At 55.4% G+C, this 16,830-nt stretch overlaps 5 protein-coding genes across 5 annotated transcripts; 3 read left to right on the top strand and 2 right to left on the bottom strand.

The window, feature by feature from the left end:
* Window positions 1–5,485: 5,485 nt before the first annotated feature.
* On the top strand, window positions 5,486–8,155 carry CABS01_11075 (fungal specific transcription factor; the record flags this gene model as incomplete). The annotated part of the gene is made up of 3 exons (XM_060544430.1): window positions 5,486–6,265; window positions 6,325–8,025; window positions 8,090–8,155. 3 exons carry the CDS (start codon window positions 5,486–5,488, stop codon window positions 8,153–8,155), a joined length of 2,547 nt encoding a protein of 848 aa, XP_060398706.1.
* Window positions 8,156–8,807: 652 nt separating this feature from the next.
* Window positions 8,808–9,509, bottom strand: CABS01_11076 (uncharacterized protein; the record flags this gene model as incomplete). The annotated part of the gene is made up of 1 exon (XM_060544431.1): window positions 8,808–9,509. One exon carries the CDS (start codon window positions 9,507–9,509, stop codon window positions 8,808–8,810), a length of 702 nt encoding a protein of 233 aa, XP_060398707.1.
* A 2,180-nt stretch (window positions 9,510–11,689) lies between these two features.
* On the top strand, window positions 11,690–12,985 carry CABS01_11077 (kynurenine 3-monooxygenase; the record flags this gene model as incomplete). Its single annotated transcript, XM_060544432.1, has 1 exon — window positions 11,690–12,985. One exon carries the CDS (start codon window positions 11,690–11,692, stop codon window positions 12,983–12,985), a length of 1,296 nt encoding a protein of 431 aa, XP_060398708.1.
* Window positions 12,986–14,056: 1,071 nt separating this feature from the next.
* CABS01_11078 (nonspecific lipid-transfer protein) lies at window positions 14,057–15,500 on the top strand (the record flags this gene model as incomplete). The annotated part of the gene is made up of 2 exons (XM_060544433.1): window positions 14,057–14,559; window positions 14,618–15,500. 2 exons carry the CDS (start codon window positions 14,057–14,059, stop codon window positions 15,498–15,500), a joined length of 1,386 nt encoding a protein of 461 aa, XP_060398709.1.
* Window positions 15,501–15,674: 174 nt separating this feature from the next.
* On the bottom strand, window positions 15,675–16,527 carry CABS01_11079 (acetyltransferase; the record flags this gene model as incomplete). The annotated part of the gene is made up of 2 exons (XM_060544434.1): window positions 15,675–15,931; window positions 16,089–16,527. The coding sequence occupies 2 exons, from the start codon at window positions 16,525–16,527 to the stop codon at window positions 15,675–15,677; spliced, it is 696 nt and encodes a 231-aa protein (XP_060398710.1).
* Window positions 16,528–16,830: the final 303 nt, after the last annotated feature.

The raw sequence follows: 16,830 nt of genomic DNA on the forward strand, positions 1-16,830 counted from the left end.
CCATGCGCTCCCTGGAACCTGCGATGGACACCCTGCGACCTACCTCTCTCGGAGGCTCAGGGGCTTGTCACGCGTGGGATGCGGCTATTGTTCTTCCCGTCTTTACCAAGTATCAATCAACCAACAAGACCGGCTTGTCATATGGTACACGCTCACGCTCCGGTGAGTTATGTCGAAAGTGAAGGGAAGGGATCGATCAAACTTTCCCATCCACCCCACCTGGGCAGCAACTGAATCCGAACGATGAATCTGTCTGGAACAAGGACGTCTCTCTACGGGCACGCCCTAGGGGTGAGACAGCCTGCCGAAGAAGATGATTGGGGGCCAGGGCAAGATTAGAGATCGACGAATGAAGCAAAGGAATATGGATGAAGGGAGGCTTGGCTTGGCTGGTTGTTGGAAGGGCAGAAAGCCAGAAAGCCATGAAGCCCAGCGCTAGGCGAGAACGTAGGACGACCCGGCACAAGGCCTGAGCCTGAGGCGCTCGCAAGATATCCAGGGAAGGGTTTAGTGACTGAACGTGCGATGCAGCAAGGCGACAACTAGCTCGCCCGTTGCTCACATTGAGTTGCTTAGGTGAGGATCATGTCACAGTCCGAGATGCGTTGGCACCAAGGTTGGACCTGTCAATGGTCTGTGAGAGAGACTTTGCCTACTCTCAGACGGGGTGGGAAAGTGGACGTATCCGTACTTTATTTCCTCTCAGGCCCGGCGCCGTCACACGTAACGGGAATGCGGTGGGCGAGGAGGAGACTTCGGACCACACTCCGCGCCCAAAGTGATCAGCGCGACCACCACCACCACGAGACGTATGACGCCCATGACATCTAACCGTCCGGAATCACAAGACATGCTTGAAGGATCCGGACAGACTAGGCAGGCTCCGAGATTTGGACAGGCACTGGCAACGATCGGATAACAGATGCCGCGAAGCGCATGCTGTATGAGTACAGATTGCCGTATCGCGCATTTCGCGGCGCGCGCGCACGCGGTAGGCGCGGATTCTTACTTTACCACAACGACACCAAAACCAAAAACATCATTCGCCTCAACCGCCACTGCGGCGCCCCAAACACAATCGCGCAAGCGGTACGGATAGTTCCCGGCCGGACGGTTCAGCCGAGGAATTGTTGGTTTTCAGCCGGACGTCATTGTGCTGAGCATCCCTCCTCGAGTCTAGGAGGTAGTTGAAGCTCGAAGGCTGAAGCTCCTCTCAGGGGTTACCGATCATCAGTGACGGCTTCTCGCTGCTTATTCGTGTACATACTCTTACTCCGTACGGACACATCAGGACGGCAATCATTTCTTATTAACGGACGTCAACGATTTATGTCGCATGCCCCTCGGCCCCATTATGCTCCTGCAATAGATCAAGGTGGTCAACACGAAGTTTTTCCAGGCCCTGGAAATGAAGATACTCTAGGCGTGGCTTTCACTGGCTGCGCATCTCCCGACCTTGACAGGCTCCTGCTCAGTTACCTCGAATCGGCTTCCACAACTGGCCTTACAGATGGGGTACCTTACCACCTTACCTCATGTTTGTTGGGGAAATCTTTGACAGGCACTATGCAACTGGCCCACCACAAGCCATGCCATATCCACTCCTTCCACTTCATCTTGGCCTTCCATCCTCCAACCCTGGAAGACGATTTGAAGTCTTGCGATGGCTCGGCCGGCTTTCTACACAATCACATTCGGACGGCGGGGACAGCTCGTGCTAGAGGAAGCTTGAGTGGATCAAACGGGCCAGGGGAATTCCAGGCTTAGGTCCAGTCGAGGCCGCTTAGTGACACCCGCTGAGCCCCAGAAACTGTGGGTTGTCTCTGAGTTTCTGGAGACAAGTCCGCTATAGACATGCCGTGTATTTTTGGAAGTGTCTCTGGCCGGGAACGCTTGAAGCCGTTCGTTCCTCCAAGCCAAGCAATGAAGGCAGGGCAGGGTCAGCTACCTGGCCCTCACGTCTCCTTTACACTTCACGTTGGGGATTTGGGGTGCCTCGAGTTTGGACTATTGCCTTTGGATGCCTATCCGCCACAAGATAATAACGTGTATCTGTGCGTGACTAGCTTGGTTGGTGCTTCATCATGACCGGCCATCCTGGCCGCGGGTGGTGGTGTGCTGCTGACGGATCTATGTAGGTACTAGGTATTCGCACAGCTGCCCAAGCAAGCTACCGACGGCACTTACTGTGTATTGTCGTCCATCTTATTTGGTTATTGACTACTTGTGGGAAGTATTCGGGATCTTGGACAAGGTTCACGTAGCTCCGTCACTGGTTCCCTCATCGCACATTAACTCTACAAGCCCAACAGCACGACATACACACATGCCTAGACACATAGACTAGACACACAACACACACACACATACACACACACACACACATACACACACACACACACATACGTTATCCAGGGCACGGAGACTGTTAGACAGTTGGGCTCTTCCGCCTGCCCGCCCGCCCTTCCTTGCGCTCACGCACGCACTCACTAGAATTACACGCCCGAAGGCAGCAAACGTCAAGACATCAAGATTCCCGACGCAAAAGCAATGAACAAATTTTCCGGACTCCACCTCAGCGCTAATTCGTAAGCGAGGACGGTCGAAGTCCCGTTCGGCTCAGGCTTCGAAGGAAACGGACAAGAAACAGAGCCTTTCTCCATTATCCATGCCGATCAGGGCACAGGCGATGGCAACCTTGCAGGTCGTTGCATGTCTGCATTGCACGCTAGAACCAGAGACACCCGCTTACGCCAGGGTTGCTAAGAAGCGTATCCTCAACAACGTACCGTGCCCGTTGACCCGTTCGTTCCCTGTTCAGAGCAGCCAACTCTGTCTCTCGACTCGACCAAGAAGAACAAGAGGCGACGGGATCATATGGAGCTGCCCGTCTACCGCCCATTTTTACTGTATGACTATGCAGCAACAATTTCCAGGCTTCCTCATGCCCAGCTACAGATTTTCAGCAATGTGGCAAGGGTACCCGGCACGCCGATCCATCGTCCAGCTTCGTTCTAGGCCCAGCGATGCCCCTCAGCCCGGCGACATGTCTCTAGCGGCCTAGCGCATGGCCGGGGTTTTTGACCAGTGGCAGTCTGCTGCTAGTGCTCCGTCTCAGCTGCCGTTTTTCTGCTCTCGAATGTCTTTTTTTCTGCCCAGAGTCTCGATGACCGCTGCATCGGCGTCCCACTTACTGGGGAGTCGGGACGGTGGTACCTTTCCGTGCCTCTCTCAAAGACTCGATCCTCCATCTATCCGTAGGCAATTACACTACCTACCGGTATGTCTGATCCTGAGCTTCAGGCTGCTTGTCCATGTCTGTCTGTGCCTTGACTCTTGAGGCAGGGGCTCGGGACGCCTGCTTTACACTGCGTGTGGCGACCAGACTGCGCCCAACACACTCCGTCCATAGTCTCTAAAGGCGCTTGCGATTGGAGAGACAGACCGGCGGCTCTTGGGTGTATCTCTCGGCTATCGAACGCCCTCTGTTCATCGGCATCCCACCGCGGTTTCTCTTTGTTAATTTCGCCTTGTTTGGGCCGTTTATCGGACAGCATCTCAGCTACGGATACGCCTCCGAGGCGGCGAAGAGGTACCTACTTACAGTAAAGACGACGACTTGGAGGTTGGAGAGACTTTGAAGTCTCGACTAGAAGAAAGGGCTTAGGGCCTAGAGCATGGCTGTGTCTCTCTCTCTGTCTCCCAGTCTCCCCCACCACAGCTGCAGCAACAGCAGCAGCCAGCTACTCCATCCGTCACGGAACGGATACAAGCAAGTCTTCTTCACCTTAGCCCCCCCCCCCCCCCCCCCTTCTTCGATACCAGCACCCTACACGAATACCGGGTTACCTGCGTTCGCCGTACTTCTATGCCTCTCAACCTGAGGAGAATCGCATGCCGGCGTATCCTCACCCTACCCTACCTGGACCCGACCTCCCACCTCCAATCTCTCCAATTGAATGGCCTAGAACGACGGCCGTGGAAGGGGGGTGGATCACCAAATCATCACTAAACACACCACCACGACCATCTTTCGACTGGCCTACCTTACTCAACCTTCCAAACTTCCCGTCCCGTCCACCACGAACCAGCCCAGACCAGGCCAGGCCTGACAAGGGCACTGTGTCCCTGCACGTTCGACACTTTTTTCTCTCTTCGGGGATCCTGTACATCTCACACCTCGACCTTGACCTCGATTTTGACACGCTCAACTCACCTCAACCCCCCGGCATCTGTCCTCGACTGTACTTTTCTTTGAGGAGAACGAGAAGCGGCAGCAGCAGTAAGAGAACCAACATATCGTTGCTCCCAGGTACCCATCCTCTGGGAGGGGCAGGCAAAGTAAATCGTTAACAATCAGCCCCGTCTCGAGCTTCTCCCGGGATTCGACGGTCAGGAACGACAGAGCAGGTTCTTCAGACTTGAGAGACAGAGAGGGCCACGGCGCCAGTCTCACGGTTCACCTCCAAGGTTGCCGGGCTAGAAGAAGATACCTTGCCAAAGCAAGCAAACCCTTCCTCACCTTATTACCTTCTCCGTGCCGTCTTCACTCTCCGTCTCTACATTACTCTATACCTTGCCTTGCCTTACCTTGCCTCGGACGAGGCACTGGACCATACGGCACCCGTACCGCTCTGCACCACACACCCCCAACGCCCCGGGGAAGCTTGGATCATTCATTCATTGCAACTACCAAATTTGGTCTCTTTTTTTCCTAATCCCATCTAACCCCCTTCTCCTCTCTTTCCCTTCCATTCTCATTCACGAACTCCCATCTTCTTCTTCTTCTTCTTGGAGCTTCATCTTCTTCCATTGGCGACGGATCCAGGGCCGCTTCTTGAGTAACATCGGCTACGACCTGCCCGGCAGACGGCTACCCCATCTTTGTTGGACACGGCAGAGCAAACAGCTGTTACTGCCCACGCCGCTACTCAGACCAGATCTCTATCTCCAACAATAAGATCGACGTTGCTGCAGCTTCTGCCTCTACTCCCGTCGCTCGTTTTCGCTTTGCGCCTACGCCGCACCCCCCCTCCGACCATCACCCTCACCCGCATTCACAGCATGTATGGCCGGCGAATGACTCGACACCAGTCAGATTCAAGATCCAGCGTCGCGAACCAGAACAGAGGCATCACTAGCCGTGCCTGGGAACGTGAATGAGAACAACGTTGATCAGCGCATTGATCTACAGATACAGCTGTATTTGTTGTTCTTCCCACTACCAGAAATCGCCCGCTACGTGGGCGCGTCAAAGTCTGCACGCAGCGAAAGACACCCTCGAGCTTCGGACCACGAGGCCAGGCACTGCCGTTATTGTTGCTGCCGCCGCTTAGCTGTGGTGTGCCGCCAAGTGTGCTTGCCTGTGCTACTTTGTGCTGTGTTTCCTCGCTTCGTTACTCACCGTCCTTCCCGCTCCCGCTGGTAATTGTTGTCGGTGCCGAACGGGGGGGGGTTTCTAGAAATTTTGCATCTTACGGCACAAATGGCCGCCGCAACCACCTCTGCCCCGGAAATGGGCATAGTCACAACAACACTGCATCCCAACACGAACCTTGCTGCTGTTGCTCCCATGGGCTCGATACCTAACAACGCCCCAACTCCCTACGAAACATCACCAACTCTACCATCTCCCCATACTCTCTCTACCGGCGCGCCGGGACCCACGCCTGCACCTACGGGAACCCCTGTACCACCACCTGCTGCCGGCGGAGCATCAACCTCGGCGGCGGCGGCAGCAGCGGCAGCGGCAGCAGCAGCGGCGGCGGCATCGGCATCACGCAGTGTCAAAAGGCCGCGGCCCGTCAAGTCGTGCACCGAATGTCGCAAGCGCAAGTTGAGATGTGACCGCAACTTGCCATGCTCGCAATGCCAGAAGTCACATCGCAACTGCAAGTATGCCGCCGAACACGACTCGTCAATGCTCTCAGATGGCTCGGACGCCGAGATGGGCGAGGTGCAGCGTCCGCCAAAACGGAACTGCCTGCCCACAACCGCGACATCAGGTCCACAGACGGCTGAGTCGTCTTTTGTGCCCCTACGCAACGGGGAATCAACTGGTCACACTGCTTTGGAGGAACTCACTTCACGATTGGACCGCCTGGAGAAGCAATTCATGATCAGGAGCCCTGCAGGCACGGAATTCAGCGGAACTGGTCAGCGTTTGCCGCTATCGCCGGAAACAATTCGTGGGCTGACGGTGAAGAGAGGCGCCCTACGGACTCGATTTTTTGGCCAGAACAGTGTGCGCGTTTTGTTGAACTTGGTAACTGTTCCCGAACCCCTTTCACTCCGAGACTCTTACCCCTAACCCTACTCTTCCAGTTTGACGAGGCCAAAGACTTCATGGCAAACCAGTCCAAGATTGAGGGTATCCGGGAGACCATGTACGGTCTGCAGATACTACACAAGAGGATCCAAGAGGAGTACCGAAAGTCATTGTCCCCGATATCCGTCTTTGCCGATTCGGTTATTCCAGTCCAGAAGCGCATGCAGGATATTCTTCCCAAGAAATCGATATGTGACAGGCTACTGGCTTCTTACATCGACACGTCCGAGACTATTTACCGAATGATTCATGTTCCGACTTTCAAAGAACAACACGAGTTGTTCTGGGAAGGGAAACTACAGGGGGACACATTTCTTCCTCAGCTCCTGACTGTGCTGTCTATTGGCTCGAGATTCGAGACCAAGTCAAAGGGACTCGGTCATGAGCGCGTGGAGGGAGTCCATATCCCCACAGCGTGCGCACTGGTCAGGTCCTGGCTCGATGGTTTGAAGGGCAAACAGCTGGTTGATTTGACAACGTTGCAGACCGAGATTCTCCTCGTCCACGCTCAGAGGATGACCACGCCGAGGCCACAGGATTCGTGGGCGCAATTAGGTTATATCGTACGCATGGCCATGACTATGGGCATGCACCGAGACCCATCGGAATTCGAACCTCGGGTGCCGGTGTTCTTTGGTGAGCTACGGCGGAGGCTGTGGTTCACAATACTGGACATGGATCTGCACCTCTCGCTGGCATGTAACCTGTCCTGCCTCGTGCGCGATGGAGACTTCACCTGCCGACCTCCCCGAAACCTTGACGATAGCGATTTGTTCTTCGACATGAAGGAGCTCCCGCCGAGCAAGCCCATCGACCAACTTACCGACAACCAGATGCAAGTATACGCTGCTATGACGTTGGGAGCTCGGATGCAGGTTGCGCACCTCATCAACCGCGTGGATTCGATCCGGGACTACAGCGAGATCATCGAAGTTGGGACGAAGCTCGACCGGTTCTTGGAGGATATCAACTACCTGTTCCCGCGCCAAGGTATACTAAACGAAGTCGAAAAGAGCAAGCAGTGGAGGTCGAGGGTCATCCTCGACATGCACGTCCGACGGCCTCTGCTGGCTCTGTACCGCCCATTCGCGCTCGGTTTGCCGGATGCTCCATCCCAAATATCGAGGGCTTATTTGCGGTCTTCAATGGTTATTATGCGGTACCTCGACGAACTCGACCCGCTCCTTAGTCATTTCCAGGATGTCAGCGACATGTATCACATGGTACTGAAGAAGGACATTTTGCAGGCAGCCTTTAGCGTGTGCTTCTACATCAAGGCAGCGACCGAATCCCATATCAACGGGAATACATTTGGAATAGCATCTACCGTGGCCATGTCCCCGGATCCGATGGATGATGGGGTCACCTTCAGCACCGAAACATTTGCGCTCTGGTCACCGTCTCGCTTGATCAAGACGGTCGAGAAGACGCTCAACCTACTTGTACGCAATGTTGGTGGCAACGACGTCAAGGATATTGTCGCGCTCGCCGTGGTTCTGGCCTCGGTGCAGTCCACGAACCAAGAGCAGAAGCTGCAAGACATTCGACGCAGCCTTCAAGGCGTGCTCGACGCCTGTCAGGCGGCTACGAATACTAGCCCCGAGAAGATGTCCTTGCCCAACCCGGCCGACCCGATGGATCCCTACATGCAGACGAGGCCTCCGTTCATGTTTCATGCAAATGCGTCGGCGGCTGCGGTAAGTGACCACGGCGGCTGGGTGCTGTGGGACGGATGGGACTGGGCTGATGCGTGGTCGGCAGACTCCGGATGATTACGCGGACTGGGACTTGGACTACTGGAACCCGATGATACCAGGCCCCTCCTAACATATTCTGATGCGGGGTTGAGGATAGGGATAGGATGTGATCGAGGGAGACCGGAACACCCCAAAATTCGCCCATGCCACGAACACCTTGTGGCTTGGAGTTGTTTTGCTGGGATTCTGCGTTGACAAATACACGACAAATACCGCGGCAGCGGTACGAAACTCCCCCTTTGCGGGGACATCATGGCGATCCAAGAGGACCCGTCGACCCTTGTCCTTGCTAGACATGTACGACCAATCACATGTCAACCGACGACAACAACAAGAACAACTGGACTGCCGGCGAGGATGAGCAGGTCATAATTCCGCAGTTTTTACTCACTTGCAGCACTTCTCTGAGTAAGAAAGGGATGCGATGCTAGACGATGATTATGCAGACATTCTAGCAGGGGAACCAAAGAGATGCGAAAAAGCCCACTGGGCAAGGGAGAGCACACGAGTAGAAACTGTAAATACATTACACCAAAGATACCAATAAGCAGCGGAGGAAAAAACCAAAAAGAAGGGCATAGTTGGCATTGCACAGCATGCTTATTACTACTACTACTACTACTACTCCGTACTACTTCAAGTATCAAGGAGCCTTCCCTTGTCTGACATGAACTCTAAATCCACCCGATGGCTTCTATCGCTCATATTGACTCAACTTGATCTTAGTTTGTGACTACAGGAGCACTGCGATTCCAATCATCCTTTTCGACCGCGTCCACCATGAACCCGGCCACGCTCCGTCTCGTGATCTTGGGCATCCAGCACACCCCGCTACCCTCGTCATCGTACACCTTGACGGGAAGGCTCTCGCCCTCGGTCAGCATGGGCGGTCTGACCAAGACCCAATCCACGTCTTTGGCCGCCGCGTCGTCGTTGCCCCTGAACAGCGCGTCCACGGCGTTGTGGTCGTCGAGGGTGTGCTTCATGTTGGTGTGGTTGAACAGGGCGCGGAGCGGGAAGATGAGGCTCTTGGAGCTCGCGCCGGCGCCTTGCATGCTGTTCATGACGAGTTTGGGGTTGCGAGGCAGGTTCAGGGTCTTGATGGCTTGTAGGGTGTTGGAGACGGAGTCGTGGAGGAGGGCGGGGGGCGTGTTTGGGTCGAGGGCTGAGAAGGGGGAGTCTGTTAGGCGGCGGGGGTTGAGGGTGATTATTATTGCGTCTGGTGGTGTTGGGGTTTGCATTGCGGATAGGAGGTTTTGGAGGGAGAGGGGGGAGCCTTTTGTGAGGGTGAGGTTTTTGTGAGAGGGGAGGGAGGTTGTGGTGGGATCGCGGACGAGGGCTGTGATTGTGTGGTTTCGGGAGAGGGCTTCGGATAGGACGAGGGTGCCGTTGCGGCCTGTTGCGCCGATGAGGAGGATGTGCATTTTTGGAGAGCGGTGGAGAGCGGTTTGGGTCTTGGTTGGTTTGATTCGGTTGTGGTATTGTAAGTTGTGAGGTAGACTTGAGTAGCTTTGAAGCTTAAGAGATGTGATGATGGTGATGGTGATATTGATTATGATGAATGTGATGGTGATGAAAGGCTAGACATATCTTCGTCGCGACTTGCACATGTGCTTTATATATTTCTCTAGACACTATATTCGTTACTAGTCACTAGCTGTCTACTATTGAGACCAGACATCATTGGGAATCACCCTTCTCATCCCGGCCGAGATTGACTGCTTCATTGAGGGCTAGAAAGGCTTCTTTCTCAGTGGTGTTATTCTCCGTAAGATCTATCGGCCGAGAAGGATTCAAGTCCGAAAGGAACGGGCAGGCTTTGCGCCAGCCACATTCGGCGCAGTGAGATTGATTGCGTGTCTGCTGACCAAACATGCTCAGAATAATCCACGGAGCCGAAAGTAGGGAGGCGGTTTGGAGTAGTTGTGAGAGCAACTCGGCCGGGTGTTTGGTGGTCGCATTGGTCTCTGGACCGAGAGAACCACGACGGACGGAGGAAATTGGGGCCCGACGCTAAGGTGGTGCTTATGCCTACCTTGCCGTACGCAGCGCATGGTCACTCTAGAGTTATGGGAGACGGATTGTGTTGATTGGCCTTTTCGCATTCACCTCGCTGTTGTTGACGCTCGGGATTTAGAGGTGATAATACCTATGCCCTCGAGATCAGTTTGACTATGGAAGGCTGGATTTTCTTTGCGGTCCTTGTCCTGATGATTTACAAACACGGCCTCCCATCCCCCCCACCCACCCCCCTCTTACGCCAAAGCCATCATGGTCCTTGAAGCCTAAGTCATTTTCATAATTGTTTGAGAGCAGGATATCACAGAATATCGGGTTTGGCGCCCGTAAATTTGCGGATGTGATGTTTAAAATGTTCAACGCCTATGGGATGCAGATGCGATAGGAGCTTGGCAAGCATCTTTCTTTTTCGGTGAGCTGTGCTGTGTATGAGGTACAGTGTAAGAGACGGTCGGACGTGGGGTGCCAAATCGGGGCCACTCGGCCGAGTTGGGGACGTGCGGGATGAGGGGATCTGAGTTCTAGGTTTTTCCCTTTGCAAGGGGTGTTTGGTTGACGGGTTATGACGAGAGAAGGCCGGAGGAAAGTATGTGTTTGGTGATGATGCTTGGACGGTGTGAAAGGAGAAGAAAGAATATGAGACGGTTTGTTCACAGTGTTTGGTGTATGGACGAGTACATGCCTACCCTCAGGGAAGGTTTTCTCGGCGGAGCCGAGAGGTTCGAAGGTGAGATGGAACGATTCAGAGTTTCCCCCCGTGCCCCCCTTTTGGATTGCTGTGTGTGTGTGTGTGTGTGAAGTTAGGGGAGCTCGGGGCTCACGTTGACGCCTTTTCTCCGGTTGGGGGTGGTCTGGAGGGAGGGATTCGGGAGTATGAATCTTGTTTCCCGTGGGTGTGTGTGTATACAACTTTACGGGACAGGATGATTCAGGGCAGGCAAGTCGATCCTATTTCTTTCGGTGTAGTTACATAGCGAGAATAGTGCTTACTCGGGGGTGGGGTGGACATGAGTAGGTCGATAATCCCCTCTCTCTGACAAACCGAAGCTTTGTGTGATTAGTGATTTTGGGGCCGCAGGGTGAACGGTGAGATGGAGGGAGAGCAGCGATTCGGCGGCTCGGGTTTGGTGACGGACGCGGAGAAGGAGGGGCCCGGAGCACGGAGGACGCTTTACCGAATTGGGCAGCTCGTATGTGACTCGGCCGAGTGGCGGGTCCGGTCACACGGAGGAGGGGGCGCGGCCGTGTGGCTTTCTTGGTGAAATGGCGAGATTGGTTCGTGGAAGCGGGCGCACTTGGTGGACGATGATGTGTTCTTTTAGCTTAACAATCATGGGAGGGATTAATCTAATGGACTTTTGGGCAGTTAGGCAAGCCGGGTTGTGAAGCTGGATGGGTATAAAGGTTCATGGAGTCTCCCCGATATTGCGTCGAGGATATCAAGGCAGGCAAGCATCAAACAATTCTCACCATCGTCGCTGTTCAGATTAGCCCATAGCACACAGCCTATAGTCTACTGGTCACACATCTCACTCTATCTTGTCACACGCATTTACCCTTACCCTCACTCAGAGCATCACTCACAATGTCCACCACAACAACTCCACCCCACGACGATATCGACGACGTCGCCATCATCGGCGGCGGCATCGCAGGCATGGCCCTCGCCCTCGCCCTCAACGCGCACGCCATCCCCGCCACAATCTACGAGTCCCGCGACGCGGTGCCGCTGCCCCACCACGCCGGCGGCGGCATGATGCTCTGCCCCAACGCCCTGCGCATCCTCGAGTCCCTGGGCGTCTACGAGCCGCTCCTGGAGAAGGCGTACAGCTTTGACTACGTCTACTACAAGGACCGCGACGAGGTCACCGTCGACCGGTACCCGCTTGGCGGTCAGGCCGCGTTCGGGTACGATGCCGTGCGGATCTTTCGGCAGGAGTTGATTGAGATTCTTGCGGGGGCGTGTCGTGCGCGCGGGGTGGAGGTGCGGTATGGAAAGAGGTTTGTGAAAATTGTCGGTGAGGACGATCAAGGAGTGGGGTTTGAGTTTGCGGACGGAGAGAGAAGGAGGGCCGGGTTACTTGTCGGCGCGGACGGGATCCACTCGCGGGTGCGGAGCAGTTATGTCGCGCCGGAGGCCAAGCCCGGGTTTGTGGGGCTCGCGGCGCTGACCTACGCCGTGCCGACGGCGCAGCTGCGGGTTCCGGAAGACAAGGACTACAAGTTCCCCGTCAGCGTGGCGAGCGGCAATGGGGTGTTTGTGCTGGCGCCGCAGGGGCGGGACGGCGGGGAGATGCTGGCGGGGACGCAGGTGCCGTTTGACGCGGAGAAGGCGAGTCTGCCGCGGGAGGCGCTGATGGCGGATAAGGATGCGCTCAAGGCGAGACTGAGATTGAATGAGGAGGCGTGGCCGGGCTTGGTGCGGTCTGCGCTCGAGGGGATCCGGGACGAGACGATGAATGTGTGGCCGTTTTTCATGTTGCCTGCGCTGGAGAGGTGGGCTTCGCAGGGTGGTGCGGGGCGGGTTTTGGTGTTGGGGGATGCGGCGCATGCGATTCCGCCGACGACGGGGCAGGGGGCTTCGATGGCGTTGGAGGATGCTGCTTCGCTTGCGCTGGTGGTGAAGAGGGTGAGGGAGAGTTCGGGGAAGATTGGGTGGGAGGAGGGTGTTGGGTTCTGGCAGGGGATTCGGAGGGAGAGGTTGGGGAGGTTGGTTGGGTTGACCAAGATGTTGAATAATAAGAGGCTTCCGAGCGATGAGATGGCCAAGTTGCCGCGGGAGGAGGTTTGGTTTGAGGAGGGCCAAGGGCAGATGAAGTGGTTGTATGTGCCTGAGATTGAGAAGCAGGTTGAGGAGTGGGTGAAGGGCAAGCTGCAATGAATTGTAGGCTTTGAGTTATGAGTTGTGTGGTATCTTGGAAAAAAACAAATAGACTGTTAAAGTACAAGTCAACTCGGAGTTGATAATGTTTGATTCTCTTTGAACAGTACTGACCCTGGGACTTGCAAGGCTACCTATGCTGATTCAAAAGTCGTATTATGTAATTTGTTACAGCATTTGACAGACAGCCTACGGTAGTTGCTCAAGCTCATGAGACTTGTCTCTTCACAAGTTCACGAGGTATCAGAAGCGAAATCAGACAGTCTGAATCACCTATTCGAGTCAGCATTTCGCTACATTCCTTGCTAATTAGTCCCCCCAACGACAGTGAACCACCACGGTAGTCCGACGACAAGGTTACCAAAAAGGGCTACAGCACTAAACCTGGCAAAGAGGGACCAGATTTTACCTCGGCAAGCAACATGATTGGCCATCATCTTTGGGGAAACAGCTGCAAGGTCTGAAGCTCAAAAATGCTCGACCGTCCTCTTAGCGGCCGGGGCCTCGGCATTCTGCGTCTTCGAGACGCTGTTTCCCCGCATCGAAGCTCCCCATAGACCCCAATGATCCCCGTTGTTACATGCTTAGCTGTGGATTCGGGTGGTGTTTTGACGCTGGTTTTGGTCACAAAGTCACAGCGGATGGTGCGGAATATGTGCCGGTAATTACATAGTACTAAGTACTAGGTAGCTCGGAGAGGGAGGAAACCTGGAGAAGCTCATCCCTATCCGTACCCGTATTCCCGGGGTAAAAAGAAAGTGGTGCCGGATGAGGGGGAGGCGAAAGCTTGCCAACTTCACCTGTTGTTTTCTTGCAAAGCACATGAAAGCCAGGAGACATCTGCATACCTTATTCATCTTGTCTAAATAGCCGGGGGAATATATCACAAGGTCCTACCCCGGATTATCTATCCAGGTGTCTTTCTCTCTTGTCCTCCTCCATTGATTGTCAACCCACAAACACTCCTAAACCATCACCGAGCTCAACTAGAAGCTATCCCAAGCATCACAGTCATACCACAGGAATTAACCCCATATATCCTTCCAGACACACATACACACATCACACATCATGGCGCCCAGACAACAACGCCAGAAGGCGCCCTGCTACGTCCTCGGCGTCGGCATGACCAAGTTCATCAAGCCCCGCGGCAAGGTCGACTACACGGAGCTGGGCTTCGAGGCCGGCGTCAAGGCTATGCTCGACGCCCAAATCAACTATGACGACGTCGAACAGGGCGTCGCCTGCTACTGCTACGGCGACAGCACTTGCGGCCAGCGCGTCTTTTACCAGTTCGGCATGACGGGCATCCCCATCTACAACGTCAACAACAACTGCTCCACAGGCTCCACGGGCCTCGCCATGGCCCGCAGCTTTGTCTCGTCTGGCGCCGCCGACTGCGTGCTCGTCGTTGGGTTTGAGAAGATGATGCCCGGCTCGCTGCAGAGCTTTTTCAATGATCGCGAGAACCCCACGGGTACCACGATCAAGATGATGGCTGAGACGAGAGGTATCACCAACGCACCCGGTGCTGCGCAGATGTTTGGCAACGCTGGGCGGGAATACATGGAGAAGTATGCCGCCATAGACCTCTACTAGATTGCGTTTACATCTTGCTAATACCACGCGCAGATACGGCGCCAAGGCCGAGGACTTTGCGGAAATCGCCCGCATCAACCACGAGCACTCCACAAAGAACCCCTACTCCCAGTTCCAGGACGTCTACACCCAGGAGCAGATCCTCAAGGCCCCCGAGATCTTTGCGCCCCTCACGAAGCTGCAGTGCTGCCCGACCTCGGACGGCGGCGCCGCCGCGGTGCTCGTCTCGCAGGCCTTCCTCGACGCGCGGCCCCACCTCAAGGACCAGGCCGTCCTCGTCGCGGGCCAGTGCCTCGCCACCGACGCGCCCTCGCTGTTTTCCCGCTCCGCTATCGATCTCATGGGCTTCGAGATGACGCAGCACGCCGTCAAAGCCGCCATGGGCGAGGCCGGGCTTACTCCCAAGGACGTGCAAGTCGTTGAGCTGCACGATTGCTTCTCGGCCAACGAGATGATTGTGCTCGATTCGCTTGGGTTGGCGGAGCCGGGCAAGGCGCATGAGCTTGTGAGGCGCGGGGATATCACGTACGGAGGCAAGTACGTCGTCAACCCGTCGGGCGGGCTGATTTCCAAGGGTCACCCGCTCGGCGCCACGGGTATCGCGCAGTGCGCCGAGCTGGTCTGGCATCTGCGCGGCTGGGCCAACAACCGTGCCGTCAAGGGAACCAAGGCTGCGCTGCAGCATAACCTCGGCCTGGGAGGCGCCGTGGTCGTGACGGTGTACCGTCGCGCGGACGGCAAAGAGGCGCCGGCGGTTGATTCTGCGGCGGTGGGTAAGGCGAACAAGCTTGGGTATAATCCGGCGGTCGAGGCCAAGGGGTTCACGGCGCAGCAGGCGGCGGCTGTAAGGAGTAAGACCAAGAAGAGCGATTGGGCTTTGCAGGATACGGAGGAGAAGGTTGAGGCACGGTTCTAGGCGGGGACGGGGGTTGTCGGGACCTTGGGTCTGTATTAATGAAATTGTGAAAAAATAGCTATGAATCGTATATTGCCTCGATCAAACACGCTGCCTTCGTTTCATCATCATTGACGTCGTTGTTTCTCTCTTATCCCTACCTCTTACTGCCAGGAGTGACCTAATAGAGTGCCCCTACGCGCTGTTTGTCTTCTCGACTTCATACGTCAACAGCGTCACCCAATAACCCTCGCCGCCGTACTTGGTGTCGTCCTGGTAACCGCGGTGAACCTCTTTGAAGCCCAGTCTCTTGTACACGTTCAGGCCGGCCGGGAAAGCTAGGATGAAGACATCGATCCCCGTCTCCTTGGCGAGACGAATGCCCTCCTGGACGAGGATGGTGGCTATTCCCTTGCCTTTGTGGTCTGGATGGACAGCAAGGTAGTCGAGGCCTTCGTTCACACCTTAGCTCAAGAATGGGGGGTCTCGCAAGGGAAGGGGGGGGGGGGGGGGGGGGGGGGGTGGGGAAGGGATAAGCCCGGCCCCGAATTCTAAGCCCGAAAGTCCGCGTCACTCCCGTCCACTTAGCATCCGACGACGGGGACTTACTGATGTACGGCTTCTCGGCCAAAATCCGCATCTTCTGCGGAACGCAATCATCAATGCCGTCCATATCGATCGGCTCCCACCACGCCGCATCAGAGCGCTCTTGAATCGCCCTCCTCTCCTCCGGGCTCACCGCATCCTCTGCAATCTTGGAGCCGGCCCACGCCGCCGCATCCCGGTGGCCGGCCGGCAGCTCCCAGCGCGCGTAGCCCACGAGCTCGCCCGTTTCGGAGTCGACGGCCTTTTGGTGGCGCAGGGCGGCGGGGTCGCGCAGGAGGTTGTTTGGCATGCGCTTTGTGGCTTCGGCGACGAGGAAGTCGAGGGTTGTGGATTTGGGCCAGAGGAGGTTCCAGTTTGGGTTTGTCCAGAAGGCGGACATGTTGTTGCGGGCTAGGGCGGGGCTGTCGGCGAGGGTTACGGGCTGGACTGTGTAGGGCGGCATTGTTGGAGATGTGGTATTGTTAGATTGGAGGGTTGTTTGTGTTGTTGTATGGTATTTGAGGCTCTAGGTTGAGGGATGTTGATGTGTTGATGGATTGATGCCGGATTGCCAAGGATCGTGGGCGGTTTATATATCAAGACCGAGACGGCGTAGTTTGTCAACTGTTGCAAGTCAATGATGCAAAGTTGCAATGTGGTCTCTTCTTTGTAATTACAGGTTTCTTCAAATGCGTGATTTACTTCATCCATCTATGAATAAGAGTTGTAGAGATGGGCTAACTAGAATGAGTGTGATAAAGAGTCA

Source organism: Colletotrichum abscissum (assembly GCF_030869225.1).
Source record: "Colletotrichum abscissum strain IMI 504890 chromosome Unknown Scaffold_29.1, whole genome shotgun sequence".
Lineage (NCBI taxonomy): Eukaryota > Fungi > Ascomycota > Sordariomycetes > Glomerellales > Glomerellaceae > Colletotrichum > Colletotrichum abscissum.